Source organism: Marmota monax, unplaced genomic scaffold (genome assembly GCF_021218885.2).
Source record: "Marmota monax isolate L192 unplaced genomic scaffold, Marmota_monax_Labrador192_F-V1.1 WCK01_AAM20220418_F8-fsc00407, whole genome shotgun sequence".
NCBI lineage: Eukaryota > Metazoa > Chordata > Mammalia > Rodentia > Sciuridae > Marmota > Marmota monax.
In genome coordinates this window covers 377,094-403,324 of record NW_026692328.1, presented here as the reverse complement: position 1 = coordinate 403,324, position 26,231 = coordinate 377,094, and the positions used below count along the sequence as shown (strand labels likewise).

Sequence of the window (26,231 nt, the reverse complement as noted above, 5' to 3'; positions counted from 1 at the left end):
AATAATAAATATTCCTATCAGAAAATATTTACCTTAAGTTTTTAAGTTTATTAGTAATATAAAGAGTTCTGAACTGTTATTTTGGACTCCATAGTTTAAAAGCAATTATAAAACTAATAAAAAGGTAGAACATTTTTTAGTTATGTCAGCTTTGGGAAATTTACTTAATTCTCTAATCAGTGATTTTATTTACAAAATAGAGATATTAATGATCATACAGACGGATTATAAAGAATATGTATAATTTTTATGTAAAATGTTTAAAACTTGTTCTGGATCTTAATAATAAACTCAATAAATGGATGAATGGATAGAAGGAGAGACAATGGCAATAATGATGACAGTAAAAACGTTCCTTTGACCACCAGAGCCAATCCAGAGGTTGCTTGCAGACTTCCCCGTACTATATACATAATGTTATGTATCCATAGTGGGTATATATATTACCCACTGGACAAATTTTTGCAATAAACTTGTCAGATGGCTTTTTATTAGGAAAATAGACACACAGAGGGATTAATTAGCTTGACAACTCTGTGGTAAACATGAACTCCAAAATCAAGTGTGTCTCCCTCTAATATTGCATTATAATATTCTGGAAGTTCAATTTGAAAAAAAATTTTTTTTCCTGTGGATTTGAGAAATAAAAATAAAAAATCCTACTCCAGTGTATGTTTAGATTTTCAGCTTCTAACATGAATTATTGAAATATTTTTAGTGTTCAAAAGTAATAAAAATGCAATTATTGCATCTGCTAAGAATGTTTATAATTTAAAAACATCATCATCCCAATAATATTTTAGGAAGTACCTTCCTTCACATGTATCTACCAGTAACTCATATTATTATTCAAATGGCTTGTACAGTGATGAAAGTGTTCTCCGCAAGGTAGATTTTAATTAAAATATTTATTTATTTTTATACTGGATCATTTTTTACTACTACCATTATTTTACCTTATACTGTAACTTTCTCTTTTAAGTGTATAGTTGAAAATATATTTTAGGTAAGTGTCAGCTTCTTATACTATTGTTAAATTAAATGAACAGAGGGACATTAGCCTGAGGTTATGTCTGTACTTTGTATTGCTAGGGAACAAAACATGATCTACTTTATTTAGCATGTAAAAACATCAAACATGAAATATATATATATATATATACACACACACACACAGCTATGCTTCAGAGAAGCACAGGTAACCAACTGATCAGACTATGCTCAAATAAGACAAATGCTTCATCATATCATGTTTTAATAAGACAGATATCTAGCTATAGAGAATCAAGTGTTTTCTCTGATTTGTTTCCATGTTTAGCTTATAAAAACTTGGTGTTTGCAATGCTTTTTGATCTTACTGGACCTCCTTCTAGTTCTGATTGTTGCCCAATTCATGAACTATTCTCTCTTCAAATAAACTCTTAAATTCTCTTTGTTCTCTCAGTGATTCTCAATGGGAAGGTAAATAAGAATGAGAACAAAGGAGTAGTAGAAGGAAGAAGCTGTTTTAATCCTCAACACCACACAGTCCTCTCAAAAGCACACTACCTATCTCTTTCAGTTTAGCTAAGGTTCCTGACTTGTTCTTGTTACCGTATTAAACCCTAAAGTGGGGAACTACATGATACATGGTTTAAAATCACAGGCTTTGCATCTAGAGACTGCTACTTAAAAGTAATTGCTCCTACATGAAGTTATTCACCTTAACTTCATGTTATTCACCTTAACTTCATTCACCTTTTAGAGCCATTTATTCCTTAATTTTTAACAAGTGATATCAAAAAGCCAAGTGGGCAGAAATGTACTCAAACATGGAGAGAATCTCAACAGAGGTTGACAAAGAATATGTCTTATAGGCCCTGTAGAAAATAATTTAAAAAATTGAATTTTATTGTATATCAAAATAGATGTTATGTAGGCAGAGGTAAGATAAGGTTTATATTTTGAAAACATCACTCTAACGACAATGAGGGGAATGAACTAGAGAGAGGAAGAGAGGGACCAGGGAGAATGGCTATTGCAGCAAAACAGAAAAGACTCCTTGGTGGCTTAGATTACCCTTGCACATGAAGATGGTGCGATCTAAATTTTTTTCATATGTGTTTTGAGGCTGCACTGATTGAACTTGCTGGTGTGAGGTGGAGAAAGGATTAAAAAATTGCAAAGAATTTGGCTTTTTGATAACTAAATCAAAGAGTCGTTTATGGAGCTACAAACAGAATTCACAAGTGTACATATGATATTTAATGCCATGGCAATAGATGAGCTGACTTAGGAACAAATATAGAAAAAGAGATCTAAGAATGAAGCTCTGGGGGAGATTTAGAGGTAGGAAAGAGGAGAAGGATATTTTCAATGTTTTTTTTTTTTTTACACATTTATTCAACAATTATTTTTGAATACTGATTATATACCACATAATGTTTAGGTACTGAGAATAAAATTTGGATAAAAGCAACAAACAAAATATATCTTTCTGGAGCTGATATTTTGGAGAAAAACAGACTTGATGACAAAGAAGATCAATCAGACAAATAATAAAAGCTAAGGGGACCAAAAGCAGTAGAAGAGGGAAATGTTACATGTGTGAGAATCTGTAGGAAGCTTTTAACTCTTTGCATTTATTTGTTTTATTCTGCAGTACAAAATCAAAACATTGTAATAGTAAGCAATCAGCATGCACTTCCAAGAACAGAGAATATGCTTCTACTTAGCTACAACATTGTCACATCTAATATATTTAATATTAATATTTTTATGTTACCTAATGCCCAGGTTATCATTAAAAATATGTAATGCACATAATGATTATAAGCAAGATATATTTTCTTGAAGAGAATTATGGCTTGGTTATTTTTGAAAGGTCAAAGTGACAGAATTTATTGATAAACTGGCTGTGGAGAATGATAAAAATAGAAGCAGCAATGTTAATCCTGAATCTTTCCGCATAACAAGTGGAAGAGTGAAATTTTTTTTAATATTTATTTTTTAGTTGGACACAATACCCTCATTTTACTTATTTATTTTTATGTGGTGCTGAGGATCAAACCCAGGGTCCTGAACGTACAAGGCGAGTGCTCTACTGTTAAGCCACAACCCCAGCCCTGAGTATGGGATTGTTTTTATCTGAGATAGGAAAGCCTGTAAGGAGAATATTAAACTTAAATCACAGATATATAAAAATTGATATATTCATTAAATATGTAAGCGAATATGTACGTAAGGCCCAGGGCTTCATGGAGAAATTGTATCTGTATATAACTTTGGAAGGCATCAGTAGTTAGATGGTAGTTAAAGCAGTGTTACTGCATTATATTTCCTATGAAAGAAATACATAAAAGTGATGTCTGAGCAATGAACATGGGCATTGCAATATTCAGTGATGTGAAAAGAAAAAAACAGCAAAAAAAAACAAACTAAAGAGCAAGGCTAGAAAAGTTAGAGTAAAGCTGGTGAGTTCAGGTTTTCCATGACTCATTTGAAAAAGAGGTTTCAAGGAGGAGAAAAGTAGAGATATCAAACACCAATATAGGTTAACAGAGATGCTTGAGACATGATCTTTTGATTGGCATCATGGAAGTAGTTTATAGGAGGTGATTGGGATAATAAAATAGTTAAAACATAGAATCAGAGGAGAAAAGTAGATAACTGAAAGAGGTATTTTATTTAGCAATTTTTCCTCTCAAGTAAAATTTTAAAAACTAGGAAAACAGCTATAGAACAATGTGAAACTATTCTTTTTCAGAATGAATAAGAAATATAATTTTCATTAGCAAACATACAAGAATGAATCAGTAGAGATTTAAAAACATTTAAAAAGAGATTTCAAAATGAAGAAGAAAAGAAAAATAATTTCAGCAAAGAGCTTACTGTTGTGAATTCATGGACTCTCCAGGATGAAAATGGGTAACAAGGATAGCACAGACATTACAAGAGGTGGGTAGAGAGGGGGTTGTATATGGATTTGATAACTTTGTTGATGTGGTAGACTCATTGATCCTAAATTTTTTTGTTGTTTGTATCGTTGTTTCAGTGTAGGAAGCAAGTTTATAAACGAAAGTGTGATGGAAGAAGAAATTTCTGAGCTGTAAGAACAGAAAAGATATTCTTTAGAAAAGATGTGAAGAATGAACTAGCTAAGAACCTATAATACTTGGCACATTAAACACTCTTAAATTTAAGGTCTTGAATTTATTAGCACATTGTGTGTGTTGTGTATGTTTCCATGTAAATTAAGCTGTCTGGTAGTAAACACATATTTAGATTTAAGTAAGGTTGTGATTTTCACTGGTGAGAAATATTGAAAGAGGCTAAAGCATTGAACAAAATTTTGGCATGAACACTGAAATGATATTAAATGTTACAGGATTTATAGCAGAGAGAAGGAAAGTAAGCAGGATACTAAAAATCATCAATGAATGAAAAGGATTCAGCAGGATTTAAGCAGAGGACAGCAGGAAGAAAGGGGTATGATGGGTATCATCTGATAGAATCTGCTCCAACAGAGTTTCTTTTGAGAAGGAAGGAGTAATGCTTTGGAAATGCTAAACAGCACTCAGGCGACATATATGACTCAGTGGTATATGAGAAGTAGAATAAAAACAGCTGGCACTTGTGAAGGTTGATAGTTAAATGGAACCTTTAGGATTAGCCAGACATTACTTAAAGCCAAGCAGTTAGGAAATGTTTAGAAGTTCAAACTGAAAAGATTTTTTTCAACCCCCCCAAGGCTGGGAGTATCAGAAGCACTCATGTTTTGGAAGTTTGGAAAATGTGGAAATTTGATTAATGCAGATTTCAGTTTATGTTATTAAAGGAACACAAATGCATTTCCAAAATAATCTTTTAATATATCTTAATGGCATAATCTGTTTTATTACATAGTTTGCATATGGCACATGATGTTTGTGCACTCATATGTGTGTAGACAGATGGAGAGAGATTTCTTCTGCCATAGTGCTGTAAGATTTGAGATATAGCAGGGTGGATGACAGCAATGACCTCAATCATTACTCATAAAGGTCATACTTTCAGTCCTTGCTTTGCCAAGTTATTCTATTTCTTTTTGAGAAACTTACTTTCATTGCCTTCAGAAATCACACATATTCTAATTTCACTTATGGTGACTTTCAGTCCTCCATGTACTCTAAACTCAGTAAAGGCCCTAATTCTTACTGAGGCAAAAAAAAAAACAACAACAAAAAAACTGTTAACATTCATTGTCCTTCTTTTTTACACTGTCCATATCCATCCAAGCAATCACCAAAGCCCATGGGTTATCTGCTAATCTGCTCAAATACATCCTTTGTCTATTTTTCTTTATTAAGTTCTGAACATTATCCCCTAATATAGACCATTATTATTGCTTTCCTGGGCCATTTGACCTGTTTCCATATGGTTCTTCCTCTCACCTTTCTTGCTCCCTTATAGGGCATTTTCTCTTTATACAGAATTATCTTTGTAAAAGCAAAATATGATAGCATGCTCCCTTGAAATTAATAATAATAAGGGTTTCACCAGGCATCATTGGCATGTAATCCCAAACTAGCATGGTTTATAAATTTGTAACTTGATGTTTTCACAGCTCTCTAGATTCATGTCTCCCCACACAAGCCTTATTATTTTTCTTGCTTGTTTTAACACCTCTAGGTCTTTGAATATACTTTTAATCTTCCCAAAGAAATTTTTATCTGCCTGAGAAAAGTTTTTTTTTTTTTTTTTTTTTATGATTCTAGGACTGAATTGAGGTTGTGCAAGCTTGTGTTCCCCAGTCTGTTATTAACCATGATATGATCCTCATTGTAGTGGCAAGTTATTTATTTGCTGCTACCTTCAGCAGTAAATGGTAGGCTCTGTGATATAGGGCTTTCCTTCATTCTGCAATATATTTATGCTGACTGCAACAACATTTAGCCCAGTACCTGGCTTATTATGGGTGGTAATCTATGAACATTGGTTAAATTAATGAAGTTTTTAATATACTATACAGATATGAGGTAAATTTAATATAAAACTCAATTTTTTAAATCATCATTTAAGTTCATAATGTTGAATAAAACAAAAAGGGACTAGAACCAGATGCAGACATAATGGTATAATTATATCTTTATGATCATAATTATGTAGTTTATTTTAATCTGCTTGAATAATGGACAAAATAGATGAAATACTGTTCTTATTATTTTAATTATCAGATTGGGTATTTTTGTGGCAGTATTGATTGTGTACAACTCAGTGTTAGTTTAGAGAGAAAAAAATAACATGGCAGAACATTTGATTTTATACAATTATAAATAATGTTGGTCTCTCTTTGTGAGTTTATGTTAAATAAATAGAATCAAAATGTCTTTTTTTGCAGTCTAGGGATGGAACCCAGGGAATCACACATGGTAGGCAAGCATGCCATTGCTGAGTTAATTTCTAAACCTTAAAACCTCTCCTTTAAATAGCTATACATGGGGCTGGGGTTGTCACTCAGCAGTAGAGCACTTGCCTTGCAAGTGCGGGACCCTAGGTTCGATCCTCAGCACCACATAAAAATAAAAAAGTGAAATAAAGATATTGTGTCCAATTACAACTAAAAAGTAAATATTAAAAAAATTGCTGAATGAATTTCCTCCTACACCAATTATTAAAAATAAATAAATAAATAATAACTATACAGATTTTGTTTCAGAGATTATTCCTTTGTTTTATTTCTTTGGTGAAGAATAACATTTACATACTTAATAATTTTCATTTCTTTCTTAATTAAGCTAAAAGTTTACAGAACCAAATGAAAATGTTTAAATGTGTTCCTCACATTAATTAGAAATTTCCAACATTTGCCATTTTTCATAAGTTAAAAAGAAACACCCTGAATATTGAGTAAATTATATTTGAACTACAATGTTTGTCTAACTTTTGTGTATTGTACAAGATGCAATTTTTATGAAATCTTTCACTAGAAGACATTTTCTTTTTAAAATAAAAGTAATATTTTCCCAAATTCTAGTGTCCAATAAATTTCCATAAGAAATATAGCTAAAGTTTTCTCTCTCTGGAACACAATAATATTTTAATACATTTAAAACACTTATAGCTGTTTTAAAAACAGTTATCATCAGTTCAGTAAGTATAATGAAATATTCATTTAAAAATAATTGAGATCAAATAATAAAATTATTAATTTTTTAATATAACTCATAGTGAACGTTAAATGCTTCATATTTTGTTGAGTTGAATTTCTTTAAGTAAAACTAATAACCTAATATAATCTTGCCCACTTTAAAAAATGGTAAATATTTCAGCTGAAACTATTGAAAAAGGAGTGGTATATATGACAGATGCCATTTATGAATTCATATATGACTATGAGAAACAGATTTCAAAATTTCTTTTAACTCATCAAATACATACCTCAAGGGGTTGGGGCTGTGGCTCAGTAGTAAAGTACTGGCCTGGCATGTGTGAGGCACTGGGTTTGATCCTCAGCATCACATAAAAGTAAATAAATAAAATAAATGTATTGTGTCCATCTACAAGTAAAAAAGAAATATATGCCTCAACTTTGGGTAAGAATTACATATACAACAAGAAAAGTTGTATATTACCTTTAAATGTTTAGGAACGAATGCTATCTAATTCAATATGTAATAATATTGTCCTCAGAAAATATCTTTGATTTAAATTAATATAAATCTAGTCTTCTTTCATGAAATATTAAATATTTGATCTTAATAACTATGAATATACTGTAGTAACTTTCTTTTATAACTCAAAAGATTAATATTTGAATAGCATTTAGACTGCAACATACATACTACTAAAATGCCTTTCATATCACCAAAATAGAGACCTAAAGTACAGAATAAAATCTTATTTCTGAATTAATTTCAAAAGGAACATATAATTAAAAAGTTCTAAAAAAATTATGTGTGAGATAATAAAAAGTTATCACTAATATATGGTGATATATTTACAGTTATTTGTTCCTTTTGATTTTATATGTTATATTGTGTAAATATTTAAAAATACAAAGACTATTTTATATATTTAAAAAGCAAATAATACATATAATTTTAATATTTATTAGAAATGGTTATGATTTATTTTAATGAGTGCTCTAAATATTTTTGGCATTCATTTCATGAAAGAATTTTTATGAACTTTCATAATTCTATATTTTAAAAATGTTTAGCCTTGATTTTTTTGCACTTTTTGGAGGATTGGAAGGATAATATTAAGCCAATATAACAAAAATATTGTAATTTACACAAAAATGATAGACAAACCCAATTTTAATCCTAAAAACTAATAAGTTTCTTGATTTTATGTCATGACATCACACTATTCCAAATTTGAGTGTTCCTGGGTTTATTTCATGGCATCCCAAATAAAACTTAAATACAAGATAAATTTTATTGTCTCATTTTTGGATAAATAAATAGATTTTATTGATGTTTTTACACCTAAGATACTCTAAAATAAATTATTTTCCATTTTGTGTGTCTGAATAATATCATCTGCAAAACTGTTCCACTTAGCAAAAGTCTATCAAAACAAGCTAAGGCGGATGTTTGTTAGATATATTCCCCTCACCCATATGACTATGTACTTTTGTAATACAAAAGTAACATGCTTTTTCATAATAGTAGTTTCTAAAGAAAAGTGCATGATATGATAACGTAGCCACGTTTCTTAAGAGAAATGTCATGGTTTTTATGATAATAGAACTTGTAGCCATTTAAGAAGCTGAGGAGAAGTATTTCCAGAACACTATTGTTTTTAGTTTTTAACTGTCAAACTTTAAAATAAGGTATTATCAAACTAAATTATTTTGTTATGATTTAATTGAAAATGCCCCAATTTTTTTGGTATTTTACAGCAATCACAAGAATTTACATAATCTTAAGATTTTTTTATTTTTATGACTATAACAATAGGTTATCATTTAAAAAATATCATTCATACTTACCATGCTCATTGTGATACCATGGTATTTAAATTGCAATTAAACACTTTCTCTATTTCTAAATTGGTCTAAGAAGTTGAAGTTTATTTTAAAGACAAAAAAAGCAAGTTTCAAGTAGGATGCATTTTTGCTCATGAATGCTTAAAAATATATAACTGACCACTGAGTTAGTTGTGTTATGTATAGTTGTAATTAGTGTGTGCTAAATTATATTTATGTTCATAATGTGATTCTCCAGCAGCAGACTCCAAGGCAGAGAAAACATCTATGAAAGTTATCTATATTGTCTCTACTGCAAAGACTGTACTCACTCAAAATATTTCAACGGATTATATGTGTGTGTGTGTGTGTGTGTGTATTCAACAAGAAAGCAAATTCTCAGAATGAGCATTTCATTCATTTATGAACTGATAGCTATCTTTTATATTCAGTGAATACTTTGTATAGCTTTATTACTTTATAATTTTGCCCCTTGTTATTGGAGTGTTATATTGTTGCCAGCCTTCCATCTGAAATTAGGCTAAGATATTGAGTCATTCAGATCATCTACTAAAAGCATAGTGGACAATGCAGGGAACAGGGAAATTAGAAAAGCAAATAGTACTAGTTAGATTATCACCAGGAGTAAGGGAGTAACTTGCTCATTAGCTTTGCTTTGGTGGCCATCTATAGAATCAAGTTCCCCACCTGAATAAATGCTATGTTGTTAGACTCAATTTTTTTTACCAGTATTTGAAATGAATAAATAAGTGTAACTTTTTTTAGTCTACCTGTAAATGAAGAACTTGTATGATGCTTTCACCTCCAAGGGTACACTGAGTAAGAACAGCAGATTAGATGGAAGAGAAACTTGAAAGAACAGAAGATTTTAGCTGAAGATTAATACATTAAAACTTTGACTAAAACATGTTGAATGACATGTTCTCATTGGAATTTTATTTATATGAAAATGAATAAAATTTATTAAAAGCGATGATGAGATAGTAGTTTAATTTTATTTTGTTGCATATAGATTTTCAGTTTTCCCAGCACCATTAGTTGAAGAGGCTATCTTTTCTCCAATGCATGTTTTTGGTGCCTTTGTCTAATAAAGGATAATTGTAATTTAGTGGGTTATTCTTTGTGTCCTCTATTCTGTACCATTAGTCTAAACCGAACTGTTTTGGTGCCAATACCATGCTGCTTTTGTTACAATTGCTCTGTAATATAGTTTAAGGTCTGGTATAGTGATGTTACCTGCTTCACTCTTCCTGCTAAGGATTGCTTCAGCTATTCTGGGTCTCTTATTTATCCAGATGAATTTCAGGATTGCTTTTTCTATTTCTATGAGGAATGCCATTGGGATTTTGATCAGAATTTCATTAAATCTGTATAGTGCTTTTGGTAGTATGGTCATTTTGATAATATTAATTCTGTCTATCCAAGAGCAAGGTAGTTCTTTCCATCTTCTAAGGTCTTCTTTGATTTTCTTTAGGGTTCTGTAATTTTCATTATATAGAGCTTTCACTTCTTTCATTAAGTTGTTTCCCAAGGTTTTGTTTTTTTTGTTTTTTTTTTGAGGCTATTGTAAATGGGGTAGTTTTCCTTGTTTCCCTTCCTGAGGATTTGTCACTGATATACAGAAATGCATCTGATTTATGGGTGTTGATTTTATATCCTGCTACATTGCTGAATTCATTTACCTGTTATAGAAGTTTTCTGGTGGAACTTTTAGGGTCTTCTAGGTATAGAATCATGGTATTAATCCAAAAAAAGTAAAATCAGTATACTATAGTGACACAGCCACCTAAGTGTTTAAATCAGCACAATTCACAATAGTCAAATTATAGATTTATCCCAGATGCTCATCAATATATGAATGGATCAAGAAAATGTGGTATGAGCCAGGTATGGTGGTGCATGCCTATAATCCCAGGGACTAGGGAAGCTGAAGCAGGAGGATTGCAATTTCAAAGCCAGCCTCAGCAATTTAGTGAGACCCTAAGCAACTTAGCAAGACCTTGTCTCAAAATAAAAAATAAAAAGGGCTGAGGATATGGCTTACTAGTTAAGTGCATCTGGGTTCAACCATCAGTACCAATTAAAAAAAATGATGACAAAAATGAAACTGCAAGTACTATTTGGGATTTGAAATACAATAAATCTTTTATTTTTAAATTTAGCTATGAAAATAGAATCAATTTAAATTTTAGACTATAACAGCCCAAGAATTGAACAGTGTTTCTCAAAAGTGAAAATGTAAATTGCAAGTAAGTCTGAAATTAAGGTATTTAGACCTTATAATTAATAAGCAATCATAACCCAACAGAAGGGACAAAACTGGAAGTGATTCTGCACATACAGGTGAAAGTTGAAAGGCTTCTTCAAATTAAACTTCCATTTAATTCTAAAGTATGCAAATCGGAGGTACAAGTAAAAACATGCATACATATATATTCATTAATTTATATATATTAATATTTATATCTAATAGAGGAGTATAAGTGTGTATATAAACTACCAGAAAGTGGGACAGGAGAAAAATAATAAAATAATTAAAAATTTAAACACATGGGAGGGTGTGTGTCAATAGATGCTAGCAATGTCATAGGAGTAAGGGAACTACCCACATCTGCAAAGGAACACAAAGCTCATTTGACAAAAAGAATATTAGCTTCGTTTGCATTTGAAAATTCTACTTTGGGATGTTGGTTTTCAGCTTTAAAATATTAAATGTATTTGGGATAAAGTGAAGTCAATATGATAATTTAACTTGATATTTACACTGCAAGGTGGTAAGTTACATGAATAACCATTGTTTTAACATTCTATTGAGTGGAGTTCCAACCTCGCCAAGAAAAATTGAATAAATGCTAAACACAATAGTGGTTAAAAATTGTAAAAGTATTAGAATTGAGTATATCAACGTGCCTCAGTGCTCTTAGGGAAATAGTTAGATCAGAAGCCTCTTTCAAGCTGTGTCTAGCAATTTGAACTTGCTCAATTTAACTGATTCTCTTCACCTAACAGATATTTTCTTAGGAATTCCTTCTCAAATTTGAATGAGTTATATTATCCAATGTTAAAACGTCAGTAAATTTATATTGCCTCATTTTCCCCTTTCTTTCCTTTCTGTTTTTCTCATCATTAAACTTCTAGAGATTTATTTTACTGTAGATCATTCCAAATTTTCAGAATATTTGCAAGCTGGACCCTAAATACTGTGAATACTGACTTTAAAGAATCAAGAACTACCTCAATTCTATTAAGAACAAATATAAATTTGTTAATAGAATTTGTTTGGTGTCTTTTTTCCAGTCTCAACATTTTGGTATCAAGTATGAGATATACAATTTTATCAATAGTTGAAAAGTGTTGAAAAACAAATAAATACTATAATATTCTTACACAATGATTTCTTAGAAATGAATCCATAATTGGATACAAACTGGGATTCAAATAATTTTTTTCTGAAATTTCATGTTCCACTCTTATAAGACAGAAAAGATAAAAAATATTTAATACTATTAAAATTCTGTGTTAAAGTTTAAGAAATTATCTCATTTTGTATAACAATCTATTTATTTCATGTGTTAGGCATAAGGAAACCATACAAAAATTATATTGTACTTTCAAGTAAATGTACAATCCAAGTCTTACGGGGGTTTTAGATTGATATTTTTGACTGCATGGACTAAAATATTTTATTTTAAAATCATCTCTTGTTTGGATTTAGAACTCAACTCATTCAGAATATCAGAAAATTAAAATAAATTAAATATTTTGCCTAAAAACTTTCCACATTTTTGCCAGTTTCTAACATTTATACTTCTTATGTATTTGTTATATTTTCTAAAGTGTTATTTACCGTTTAGTGAAAAAATGTTCAACCATAAATGCAGAAGAAAGCATAATGTTGTGAGTGGTCACAAACTCTAATAGTATGTGAGTGTTAGGTACTTTCTGAAATACTACTTCTTGGTCCATAAATCCAAACTAGTCATTCAGGGACTGTGCTCCAGTACCCTTTTCATTGGCTTTAGTTCTTCCAGATCTTTTTGAGACTCTTTTCTCTGTTGTCTATTATTTCAAGCTACTAGAAATGTTGATGACACCCTTTATAAGGTAATAGGAGTTCCATAATTCTCTAACTGCTTGATCTTTCATTCTCAGATATTCTATGAATATTTACAATCATATCTTTTTCCATTAATAAATAAATAACTTCTAATTTTAAATAAAGAATGAAGACAAATTGCGATTTTTCCTCATTTTTTTATCTTTCATTTTTACATATATACATATTATCTGGTTACATATTATATCTATAGCATATATTTGTATATATATATATATATATATGGTACGTATTATATACATTATATGAAAACTTTTTAATTTTTTAATTCTAATTTGTTATATATGACAGCAGAATGCATTATAATTCATATTACACATATAGAGCACATTTTATATAGGAAAGCTTTTATGTGGCATACCAATGTTTTATAAAGTACTACTTTAACAAATAGTAATCATTGAGACTCTTATTTAGTCACATTGAAAAGTTGATTGGGAGCATATTGTTTGTACTGTAATTCCTTCTACATCTGAACTCTCTTATTTATACCAAAATCCTTCCTAGTTCAAAGTGAAAGAAATAAATATAATTAAAAGAAATTTATGAGTTTAAATCAAATATCTACAAATGTTGACAGCATAAGAAAAGGGGATATAAAAGATGAAATTTAATTTCATATTTAAAAGTTAATAATTGTCTTACTTTAATACTACATATTCATTTTACATAAATGATTTTCACTATGTGAAAAGTAAAAAATGACTGTGATTAAATAGAGAAGAAAAACAATTGATGGGGCTCTTTGCTAAAATTTAAGGCTGAGGAAAAAAAAAACTGTTTTAGTTTACACATAGTCTATTATAGGCCTATGTAACTAATATCTGAATCCAAATTTGACAGATCAGATAGATGAATTAAAACATGAATATACTGGAATTTTAGACATTTTTAAGAATGTTAAGTTTCTTTTACTTTCACAATGGTTTGTTTGTAATAAATGTAGGTGGTTTCCTTATAGTACCAGGTCTGAATAATTTGTTTTCTAAGAATTCATATTTGATAAGTACAGAGTAATTATAAGGAAATAATTTAGTAATAGATCATTTAAATTAAATCCAAGGATGCAAAGAGTAATGCAGAGTTAGTTTCAAGAGTCTACAAATAACACACTTTCTGATTTATTTTTCATTTTTATTATTTTTGGATTTCACTAAAATAATTCAATGCATATTTAGTACAGGTTAAAAAACACTCATATCCAGAGGTTATCATTTCTGAATAAAAAAAAAAAAAACCAAACAAATAATGAGATCTATGTAAACATATATTTAGAGTTTTGTAGACTCAGGCTAAGGGGAAGAAAACTCTACTGCTCTCATAAAATGTTAACAGCTTTTACTAACCTTCACCTCTGTGATGTTTATTCTTATGTTCCTCAACTCATTGACCATTAAGGGAAACCAGGAACCTACAAGCTGAACATAGCCTAGCCCTGAGGCAGTGTTCTGGAATAAAGTCAGTAACACTAAAATTCAGTGTGTCCCTTGAGAACTTCCATCCTTGCTTACCTGAGCGGGTTGTCAAAACAACTAATTTTGATGTTCTGATCCTTATTTCTTTTCTTCCTACCAACCTGCATACCCTTTGTTGATCTTCCCACAGACATCTTTCTTGGCTTTCATCAAACCCCTCATGCTAGGGCTAGATTTTTTTTTCTCCCAAGGCCATTAACTTGCAGTTAGAATTATTACACCCAGCAAAAACAAAACAAAACAGCTCAGATAAATTTGAAGGTCAAATTTGGGAATGTAGCTCAGTGGTTGTGTGCTTCGTAAGTGTGTACAAGGCACTGGATACAATCCTAGCACTATGGAAAAAAAATAGAAAAAAAAAAGAAAGAAAAGAAAAAGAAAGAAAAAAACTTAGGTCAGCTCAATAAATATATTTAATTATAAAGATGCACTGTGAAGATTTATTGGAAACATTGTACTAAACAATTATTCCTTTTCAGGCTGACCTTCACATTGAACCTGATATTCTAATTTTATCTGGCAATTTCACTTACAGTTCTGTCTTTGCTTCTCTCTCTCTCTCTCTCTCTCTCTCTCTCTCTCTCTCACACACACACACACACACACACACACACAACTATATATCGTTTCTCAAATTTACATCTCTCAAGATATAGGTAATTAAATCACCCATTTCAGAGAAAAGGAAACTAAGGGAAAGAGGTATGCAATAATTTATTCTTTCCTTTTGCTACTAGTACACAAAAATTCTAAAGGAGAGCATTATGATTTGTCCATGGAATGTCCCCCAAAATCTCATGTGCTTTAAGCACAGTCCCCAGGGCAGCAAGGTTGAGAGGTGGGTAATCATTGTATTATGAGGTCTGTGATTATGAGGAATCTGATTACATCAGTGGATTAATAGCTAAATATACTACTGGGAGGTGGCACCAATTTGGAGAAAGTAAATCACTGGGACATGTCCTAAAAGGGTCTATATTCTTATCAGAACCCCCTCCCCTCTCCTCCTCTCTCCTCCCCTCTCCTCCCCTTCCATTTCTTCCCTTCCCCCCTCTCTGCTTCCCAGCCATAAACTGCAGAGCTTTCCTCTGCTATTTTTCTCCTCTAAATTGTTCTTGTCAGGTATTTTGGTCACAGAGATGCAAAGTCAATCAACACGGAAAGAGTAAAATTTAATAACCATGTACCTGAGCTCCTCCAGTGCAGTTTGGAACTCTGCTTTATAAAATTAGCTGTGGAATTTTGAGCCAATGTAACACTCACTATCTCCTTCCACCTGTGGATGTTGATTATACTTTCTTAAAGTGCTGCTGTGATAATGAAAATGAACTCCTGAGCAGGGAGCTAGCATGTTAACTGTTCAAAAATTCTAATTATTGTTATTAATACCAACAAGACCATAGGTTTAAAATTACTAAAGGCTACTTAGTATCTGAGTACATTTTACCATGCAATAAGCTAAATTATTTTTTTGTATTTTACATGAAAAGTATATTCTTTCAGAGCTGTGTTACTTTTATTATAACCACATTCATTTTAAAAATTGGATTTTTTCATATATCATATAATGCTTCGATGAATATTCAAGAAAACAAAGAAAATATTACATATTTTGTGTTCTCAGGTCAATATTCTGTCACTGCTTATACCAGCATACCTAAGAGAGGTCATTTCTTTTTTTTTAATTGATTTTATTTTTTTAAATACATGACAGCAGAATGCATTACAATTCTTATTCACATATAGAGCACAGTTTTTCATCTTTGTATATAAAGTATCTTCACACCAATTCATGTCTTTATACATGTATTTTCTTTTTTGCATTATAATTCTTATTATATATATATATATATATATATCACAATTTTTCATATCTCTGCATATAAAGTAGGTTGAAACCCAATTCATGTCTTCATACATGTACTTTGGATAATGATGTCCATCTCATTCCACCATCCTTGCTAATCCCCTGTCTCCTCATTTTCCCTCCCACCCCTCTTCCCTATATAGAATTCATCTTTTCCTCCCATGCTCCCCCTCCTTATCCCAATATGAGTCAGCTTCCTTATATCAGAGAAAATATGCAGCATTTATTTTTTTTTGGATTGACTAACTTCACTTAGCTTTATCTTCTCCAACGCAATCCATATACCTGCAACTGCCATGATTTTCTTTTCTTTTATTGTTGAGTAAAATTCCATTGTGTATATATGCCACATGATTTTTATCCATTCATCCACTAAAGGGCATCTAGGTTGGCTCCATAGTTTAGCTATTGTGAATTGTGCTGCTATAAACATTGATGTGGCTGTGTCCCTGTAGTATGCTGTTTTTAAGTCCTTTGGGTATAGTCCAAGGAGAGGGAAGAGAGTTCATTTATAAACCTTTCCCCAGTTTCTTATCTTCCAGTTAGTTTGAGTCCTTACAGTTCTGTTCTAAAGTTTCTTGTCTCCTGTATAAAACCTTCTTACAAAGCTATTATTTATTTTTCGTGCATCTTAAAAAGTAAAGGAATATCGGGTTATAGTGGTATGTGCCTGGAGTCTCAACAATTTGGGTGGCTGAGGCAGGAGGATCACTTGAGATCATTAGCTAGATATAAGCCTGAGCAACATAAGAAATCCCATCTCAAAAGAAAGTTCATAAATAAAAGATTAATTATTCTGGAATATAGGGCACATATTTTAAGCCAATAGTTTCCAATACAACTTTCTTTGTGGAATAAATATCAATGAGCTCTTTCTGGGATAACTCTTTCTGATGTTCAGAATGTGTAGGTAGCTGTTTATTTGTTTTTTGCTTCTTGTGATAGTTAATCTGATTGTCAACCTGAAGAGATGCCTAAGATTAAGAGACTTCTGTGTCATTTAGGGTGTTTCCAGAGATGATAGGTAGGTGGGATAGCAAATTGAGGAGCTGACTGTCCTGAATGTGGATGACACAGTCCAATAGGCTGTGGATTCTTTTGCAATAAAGGTGGGAAATAAAGAGGAAAACAACACAATGCAAAGTCCACTTTTCTTGAATGAGAGCTTCCTTTGCTTCTGTGATTGCCAGAAGACATCACACACCAGCTTCTTCACTAATCCAAATTGCATCCAACTCTGACCACTGATTCTGTTGAGAGCTTCCTGGACTTCAGTCTCAGACAGGGGCTTCTTCATTGGCCCTTTAGAACTTCATTGGTCCTGTTTCTTCTGAGGTTGAGTCTTCTTCACGAGAGCAGCTATGATTCTTACAGTTCTCCAGCCTGCAAACAACCATGTGGGACTATCCATTATTTGATCTATAAATACTAGATCAATAAATATTCAAACACTCAAATTTATATATATATATATATATATATATATATATATATATATATATATTTCCTCTTTTGGTTCTGTTCCTCTACAGAGCTCTATATTTCTTATCTCCTGATTTCTCTTATTTGTGTTTCACACAGTCCTGACTGCCTAAGTTACTGACAACCTAATACTTTGCATTTTTTTTTACAAGCATTAATTTCTAAAATAAATAAATAAATAAATGGATAAGGAGGATAGTTATGGTGCTGGCTCTAAACCAAATTACTCACAATCAGCACTGTGCAATTTCCGTCAGCACATAAAATTGTTTCAATATCTCTCATAAACAATATCTCTCAAAAACAATCAAAAGCCTCCCACTTGCTGGTGTCCACATCTTCTGAATGAATTCCCTTCTTAAGTCAGAATAAAAGTCTTTGAAAGAGTTACTAAAAATTGTGATTTATGATTCTTCTCCTCTTATTCTTTTTTGAATCTCCCTTAAGGTTTTAGGTTCTATCATGCCATCCAAACTTCACAGGCCTTTGCTACCAATAATCACATTTCTAAATTCACAAGCACATATTTTCATATAGTTTTCATTATGATCCTTCTGTTTTTGATGCAGAAATTACTTCTTTCTTGAAAAACTTTCTTCATTTGTTCTTGAGGGATTTTTAAGTCCATTTTTAATACTATAACAAAATACTGGAAACCAGTTGAGCAATATAAGAAGTTTATTTTGCTCATAGTTCTGGAGGTTCAAAGGGATGGAGCTTGCATCAATTTGGGTTTGATGAGAATATCATAGATGGCTGAAGTATGACCAAGAGGATATACCAGGTAGACAGAGAGTGATTCAGTAGTCAGTCTTTCTCATTTAACAATTTGATTTCAAGAGAAATGTTTTAATTTCTTCTGAAGGCAGGAAAGTGACACAACAACTTCCTACTAGGCTCTACCTATTAAAGATTCCATTTCCCTCACATTGCCTTAGTGAGGCTCAAGCAATCACATGGCAACCATATGAAACCATGTCAAGAATACACCTTGTTCTCCTAGTTTGCCTTCTAACTTAGTCAATTGATTTTCCATGCTGGGTTTCTTCCTGTGCTCATGTCCTCTACCTTTGGAGTGCTCACACAATTGTTCTTTCTACCACTTTCTCAAGTGATACAATCCTGTGTCATGGCTTTAAAGGTCATCTTCATGGACAAGTTTTTATCTCTAGCCCATACTTTACTTTGGAATTCCAGACTTCTTTGTCGTAATAGTGATTTTTAATGTTTGATGTGTCTGCAAAAGAGGCATCTTAAAATGTCTAAAATAGCTCTTCTAATTACAGTGTCTCAACCATATCCTCCCATAATGGTCTTTATCTAATAAAGGGACACCTCTGCTCCTACAGTGGTTCAGGTCAAAAACCTTTCTGCTCTTCATTTGTTTTCTTGTATTCTATATCCAGTCTACCAGAAAATCATGTTAGATCTTCCTTAGAAATATATCCTGAATGCGACCATCTCATTCCAGTTATCCCATACATCATCATTTATCAGCTAAAATGTTGAACAGCCTTATAGCTCTTCTGTCCATTTCATTACTGTGCACTTACCAGTCAGAGGACTACTTTTAAAGTTTAAGTAAAATTATGCCACTCTATGGACCAGGATTAACATTTCACTCAGACTGGGTTACAATGATTTGCCTAAGTTTGAAATCCTATATAACTTGGCCCTCTATACATCTCTGACTTTACTATGTATCACTTTTCTTTCACATATTTATTCCAATCACATCATAACATTGTTCCTCAAACATTTAAATACCTCAGAGGTCTGCTCCTTACTAAGTAAAGTTTCCCCCCAGATGTCCACATAATTTAATCTCTCTTCACTCTATATAACTTTGTCATAGGCTCCTTGTGACTCTTTTCAAAATATTAGATATTTAATTCCCATCATAGTCTATGACCCTGCTTATGTTTAATATATTTTTTCACAGATTTCATCATGTTAGTACATATTTCAGTATTTTCCTCTTTTTTTTCTGGGGAATATATTCTAACACCCTCAGTTGAGGTCTGGAATTAAAGATAACACTGAACCCTATTTGTTGTCTCCTTTCTTACAATTGAATCCCTATAATAAAGTTTAATTTATAAATTAGGCACAACAGGCCTGGGCATATAACTTCTTATTAGAGTGCTTACCTAGAATTTATGAGGCCCTTACTTCACTCCCCAACACCACAATAAATAAAAAATAAACAAATAAATCACTGTTACAGAGTAATAACAACTAATAATAAATAGCATTGGTAAAATGATATAAAAAGTAATGTGTATATGATCTCTCTCTCTCTCTCTCTCTCTCTCTCTCTCTCTCTGAAAGAATGTTTTTATGCTCTACTCACTCTTCCTCTCATGATAAATGAGATGATATAGTGCTTACAAGATAGGAAGAAGGGACAAAATCAGCATCAGCATTTTGATATTGAGTTAGGCTACTAATTAAGGGAGACTTGAACACAAGGAGTGTGCTATTGTTATAGTGGATCTGACAACCAATAGGGCTAGTAAGGGGGTAGTATATAGAGTATGGAAACAGTGGACAATGATATGATAGACATCATGGAGGGACAGAGTTGGATAGCACCGGGGATTTCATCATGCTACTCAGAATGGTACACAATTTGAAACTAAGACATTTTTTTAATGAAATTTTTCACCTAATATTTTTGCAAGGCAGGTGATTTGGTAATTGAATTACAGAAAGTGTAACCACAGATGAGGGGGAACTACATTGTATGAATTTTTTTTCTTCTTCTACTAGATTCTAATTTCCTTCAAGGTGAATATTTCCTATTCCCTCTCATCTACTGTGAAAAACTTTTTCCTCTTTCCCTGTTTATGTTTTGTTTATTTATATAACACTATCACCTTAGTAATATTTGATACATATAGGCTTACAAAAATAGTTGTTGGAGTAATAAATGAAAAATTAAAAATAAAATTATGATAATATGGGACCTAATCATGTAAACAACTTTAACTTGTGATTAAGTAGCACTCTAAAATAAGGCATGCTTTTATTTAAAAGAGTTTTATAAAATTCGCAGCTTTTGTGCTTTCAAAAAAATTATCAAATCAAAAATTGTGACTGATGTTATAGCTTTTAAGTAAACCCTGAAATTCTAATATTTGTGGCAACGATTAATTATTACCATGATTTTTGAAAGGTTAATTAAAAAATAGTTTCCAAATGAATATTTTAACTCTATTCATAAAACATAGAAATCTTTTATCAGTTCTTAGAGACTGATAGAAATAATTGAGCTTAATTTGTATGAAGACTCTGTTGTTTTCACCTAATCAAGGTCTGCAGATAATAGTTAATATTAATAATTCATTTGTAATAAACCAATTGATAACCCTACTGGTTAATAGTAACTTTACTGTTGTTGTAAAGGAGTAGAAGCAAAATATTAACATAAAAGGGATGCTATGCTTTTTGTCTATGATCCTGAATGCTATCAACTAGGGAAGCATTGGAGAAAGAATAATTTCTTGGAACTCATCAATTTGACCACATTTTAGTGATATCTGACTGTAAAATTCAGAAAAACTTATGCAGTAAAATATTTAAAGTCATATTTGATTACTGTATTTTGTTACTTTGTAATATTTGAAAATATTACTTTGTACCTGACAGGTATTTGGAAACATATTTCTAAGACTATTACTTTGATTTATATAAAAAGATTGATTCTAATATTAGACTGAAAAGATGTCCAAGTGGTTTGAATGTTATAATTTTTCCAAATACAGAAAACATTTGGGGAAACATAAGAAACAAATCACATTAAATGATTTCCAAGTAAATGGATGCAATATATATATATATATATATATATATATATATATATATATATATATATATATATAATATATATATATATTATGCTTTAATACACCCTCTTATGCTAAGAAAGCATTAGTTTTCCCCTACTATGCCATGAAAGAGTATTCTGAATTATTTGGTCGAACATACTTTATTTTATAAGTTGTCCCTTTGGGGGCATCTGATTTTTCCATCTCATTCCCCTGTCATTGATGGTAAAATACTGCTGTGTTCTAAAGTAGTTTTTCAAGTGATCTTATTAAGTGTGCTTTAAATTGTCTTATAATGTAATTCTTCCTTTTCAAATAAGTTGTACTAATGCATCAGGTTTTTTCACCTACATTTATATTCTATCTGTTGAAGCAAGTTACAGGAATGCTGCAGTTAGCATTTATTGTTTTATTCATTTTGGAGTAATTACTCATCTAATCCCTAAGGGGAGGAAAGGCATTTGAAGTGATAGAACTTTGATGCTGTCATGATAGCAATAAAATAAATCCATGAAGATTTAAGTCTTGATCATTCTGCAAAATCATCAAAATGTTCCAGTTGGTTTAATTACAGTAATGTACCACAAATAATTATAGAATAAGAGGATAAGAATTTTTTCTTCATCACTCTGGAAATCACATGAACCATTATCTGTCAAAAAATCTAATTATAAGTCTGCTAATAATTGAGTAGATGGTCAGATGACAGTTTTTCGCATACTTAAACTTGTCTCTGTAGTTCATGTTGTCTGATTTTTAGTCTGCTCTCATCCCTTATCTATGAAGCATTAACCAGACAGATATCAGCATGCTAACATATTAATATTACAAGTTTTCAAATAAATAAATTATCAAAGCACACTTAATAACAGGTTATAATAATTCATAATGAAGATAGGCTTGTGAATGTATAACATAAGAAAATAGAAGTTAATAGTTATAAGTCATAGTTGATCTTTGTTCTGTCACTGATTGGCTGCAATTCACTTTTCTTCTATGGCTCATAATTTTCTAATCTGAAAAGCTGTGAGATAGTTTCATCATTTTTTATTTTAATAATAGAATCCATATGTTTAATACCTTTTTAGTGTGATGGTATTATTCATGTTAAAAGTAACTTTAACTGATATTCCTCTAGTATATTTAAAATACCTCCTATTAAAAGGTGTGCTGTAGTGAAGTAACAGAATATTTATTTTTAATTGAAAAATATAATAGAAAGTACATTCATGTGTAATTTTAAAATGTACTTATTGATGAAGTAATTTATATAAATGCTATGTTAACATAGATACATGCTAAATTACTACATGGTGATTTATAATGAAGAAGCACTGGCTCTCCATTCATAATTTTATTGACTGTCCCATTTTTTTCTGTTGCTTGTTGAAAATACAAAATGATTCCAAGAGAAAAACTAAAGGGCATGCCAAGAAAATTATTCATTTAGAAAATAAGTGGAATTCAGATATTTTAATTATTTAACTTCCTGTGACATACAAGTAAATAAAACAGAAATATTTCAATTTAATGGCAAATATTATTAAACTAATTTTACATTATAAGTATTAGGAAATTCATTGTTATTGAGTGTATTCCTAAAAATACAATGAATTTGTGATCATCAATGTGAAGCATTCTTCTTATTTGTGTGTGTGTGTGTGTGTGTGTGTGTGTCTGCATTATAAACCAGAGACAATGCTTATTGCTTTAGAAATCTGTTAAGTATGTAATTTATTATGAATTTTTCAGTTTAGTACATAGAATTATGCCTATTTTTCAATTGTCCTAATTATTTTTTAAAGTGCTTTAACAAATTATGGTTTAGAATTTAATTTAATCTCACCTACTCCACATTGCAAAAGTTAACATTACTTCTTATATTCTTTACTAGGTCAGTTAATCATGGCATCAAAAATTTAATAATTCATTTTATTTATATTTACTAAATTGTTCCTCTGTGATAAATTCCTTAAAATGCAAGGTGATACACAATAAATAAGAAAATGCTCTTCTGTGGGAACAGCAGTAGGATGCTTGAATGTTACTTCCAAATCCCTCTGCTAAATAAATTTTGGTTTCAAGTTATGAAAATAAGAAAAAAACAAAGATTATGTGTCATAACATTTATCAGACAAAAAGCATTAGAAAACACTAACAATTATAGAGGGGCTCTGAATAAATGGTTTATTACTAAAATATAGAAGGAGATGATGGCCTTAATTTTGATGTTCACTGTTATTTGTTTGAAAACTTAATTGTTTAGTTAAATAGTTCTAAACTAGGAAAGTAAACATTTGTACATTTTGAGAGGAAAACCGTGTTCAATCTTAAATACGACTAAGCATTTTATGCCTGGTAAGGGGGAAATTGTTTTCTAAATAGAGAGGATGAATGCAATTCCCTGCCAATGATAAAGTATATTTCAATATGTCAATGGTACAGGTATATTTATATTCACAGTTAACAGATAAGAAAAATATCAGGGAATTTTAAGTAACTCGCCAAAGGTTTTATATGCAAAGGATCTATAGAAAGATTAACATTGGGCACAGCAAGGTAGTCAACACATCAATCTGGAAGACTCTGTAAAGGCATTGTAAATGGCTTCCTCAAAGGTTATACACTGAAGAAGCTCTGGATATAACTCAGTGAGGACATAGGAAACAAAAAAAATTCTCTGCAAGAGTAGGAAGGAACTAGAGGCCTACTGGAATAAGAATTTTCTCTATTTTATGGTACTAATTATATTTTGGCTTATTTTTCTTATTTAGCCTTCTGTTCTCTGTAACAAACCAAATTTGATTTTACCAATTTCTTTTATCACTTGGATAGTGTTCATAGTATATCACAAAGTGCAGCTAACAAATTTTATTTTATTTTTGTGGCCACCAAGTCATTGCTTTGATAATTTGTTGGTGGAAAAAATATGTTGTCTTGCTATTATAACATATATTATTATAAGCTGTTCTCTGTAATACACATATGGAACATGTGCTATTTGGGTAAGGTTTTAAGTTCATTTTTACAGATGGGATTAGAAGAAGAACAGGAGCAAGCAAAATACAAATAGGTAGCAATCACATTCAGGAAAGGCCGAAATTATGTTCTATCTTCTAAATTATGTTCTATCTTCTATTTGTAAGAAATCTAAAACATTGTAACTAAAGATGCAAACTTTGAATACTATTTAATATTATCACAGAATAATTTAATAATTTCTGCCAATAAATCAAATTTAAACATTTTCATATTTTTTGGTGTTTTTGATGCTAGAAGTTGAACTAAGGTCCTCATGTGTACTAAGCATATAGTCTACCACTTAGCTTCACTTCCAGCCCTCATGAAATCTTTTAATGTAATAGAAAATGAGTTTTCAAAAACTAACTGAAATATATAAGGGTTAAAATTATCTGAAATTACAAATGGAGACATAGAATGTTGGGTTTTCATTAATATGGAATGTTTAAAACTGCAGTAGCATTTGACTTTTATTATTGTAAATGTTTATGCCAAGAACATTAACTCATGGAACTTCACCAAACAAATGTTACTCAATATACAAGGATTGAAAGACCCAGTATGTATTGAAGCAGGGGACTTCAATACATACTCCCAGTGACAGGATATCCAAACAGAAAATCAGCAAAGAAACACCTGATTTGAACTATATTATAGACAAATGCTCTCAACAGACACCTACACACTACCTACAATAGCTGAATATACTTTCTTTTCAGAGACTCATGAAACTTTCTCCAAAATTGATCACATATTAGGCCATAAAGCGAGCCTTAGCAAACAAAAAAAAAATTCTTAAATAATTCCTTGCATTTTTTCAGACAATGAAATAAATTTATAAATCTACAGCAAGAAAATCTACAGAAATTATACAAATATATGGAAATGGAACAATGTACATTTGAATTATGAGTGGATCATTAAAGAAGTTAAGGGGAAATTTTAAAATTCTTAGAATCAAACAAAATACAAGCACAAGCTACAGGATACAGAGAGAAGTTTACTACTGTGAACACCCCCATTAACAGTGAGAGAGAGAGAGAGAAAGAGAGAGAGAGAGAGAGGAGAGAGAGGAGAGAGAGAGAGAGAGAGAGAGAATATCTCAAAAAACCTAATGGTGTATCTCAAGGTCTTAGAGAAATAATAAATATCAGAGCTGAAATTAATGAAGTATAAACTAAAAAAAAGCAGTATGAGAAGTAAATGAAACATAGAGTTGGTTCAAAAAAAAAAAACAAGTTTGATAAGCTCACAATCAAACTAAGAAAAAAAATCCAAATTAATAAAATTGAAGGCAAACAGGAATATTACAATGGACACAATTAAATCAGGAGGATCTTTATGAACTATTTTGAAAACTCATATTCCAGTAAATTAGAAAATCTAGAAGAAGTGGATGAATTTCTAGACACATATGACGTACCAAAACTGAACCCACGGGATATAGAAAGCCTAAACAGATCAATGATGTGCATTGTAAAGGAAT

General features: G+C 31.0%; 1 protein-coding gene across 6 annotated transcripts in view; it reads right to left on the bottom strand.

The window, feature by feature from the left end:
• Positions 1 to 26,231, bottom strand: part of Bche (butyrylcholinesterase) — a 65,856-nt gene that overhangs the window by 21,852 nt on the left and 17,773 nt on the right. Inside the window, exon 3 of one of the 6 annotated variants that reach the window (XM_058578481.1) lies at positions 7,406 to 7,517. The exons of 4 other annotated variants lie outside the window; for them this stretch is intronic. In XM_058578481.1, the coding sequence (XP_058434464.1) occupies positions 7,421 to 7,517 (97 nt within the window). In that variant the 3' untranslated portion in view covers positions 7,406 to 7,420. Of the gene's footprint in view, positions 1 to 7,405; positions 7,518 to 16,554; positions 17,796 to 26,231 lie in introns of those variants that run through there. One more of the 6 variants, XM_046441722.2, reaches the window with a different exon arrangement.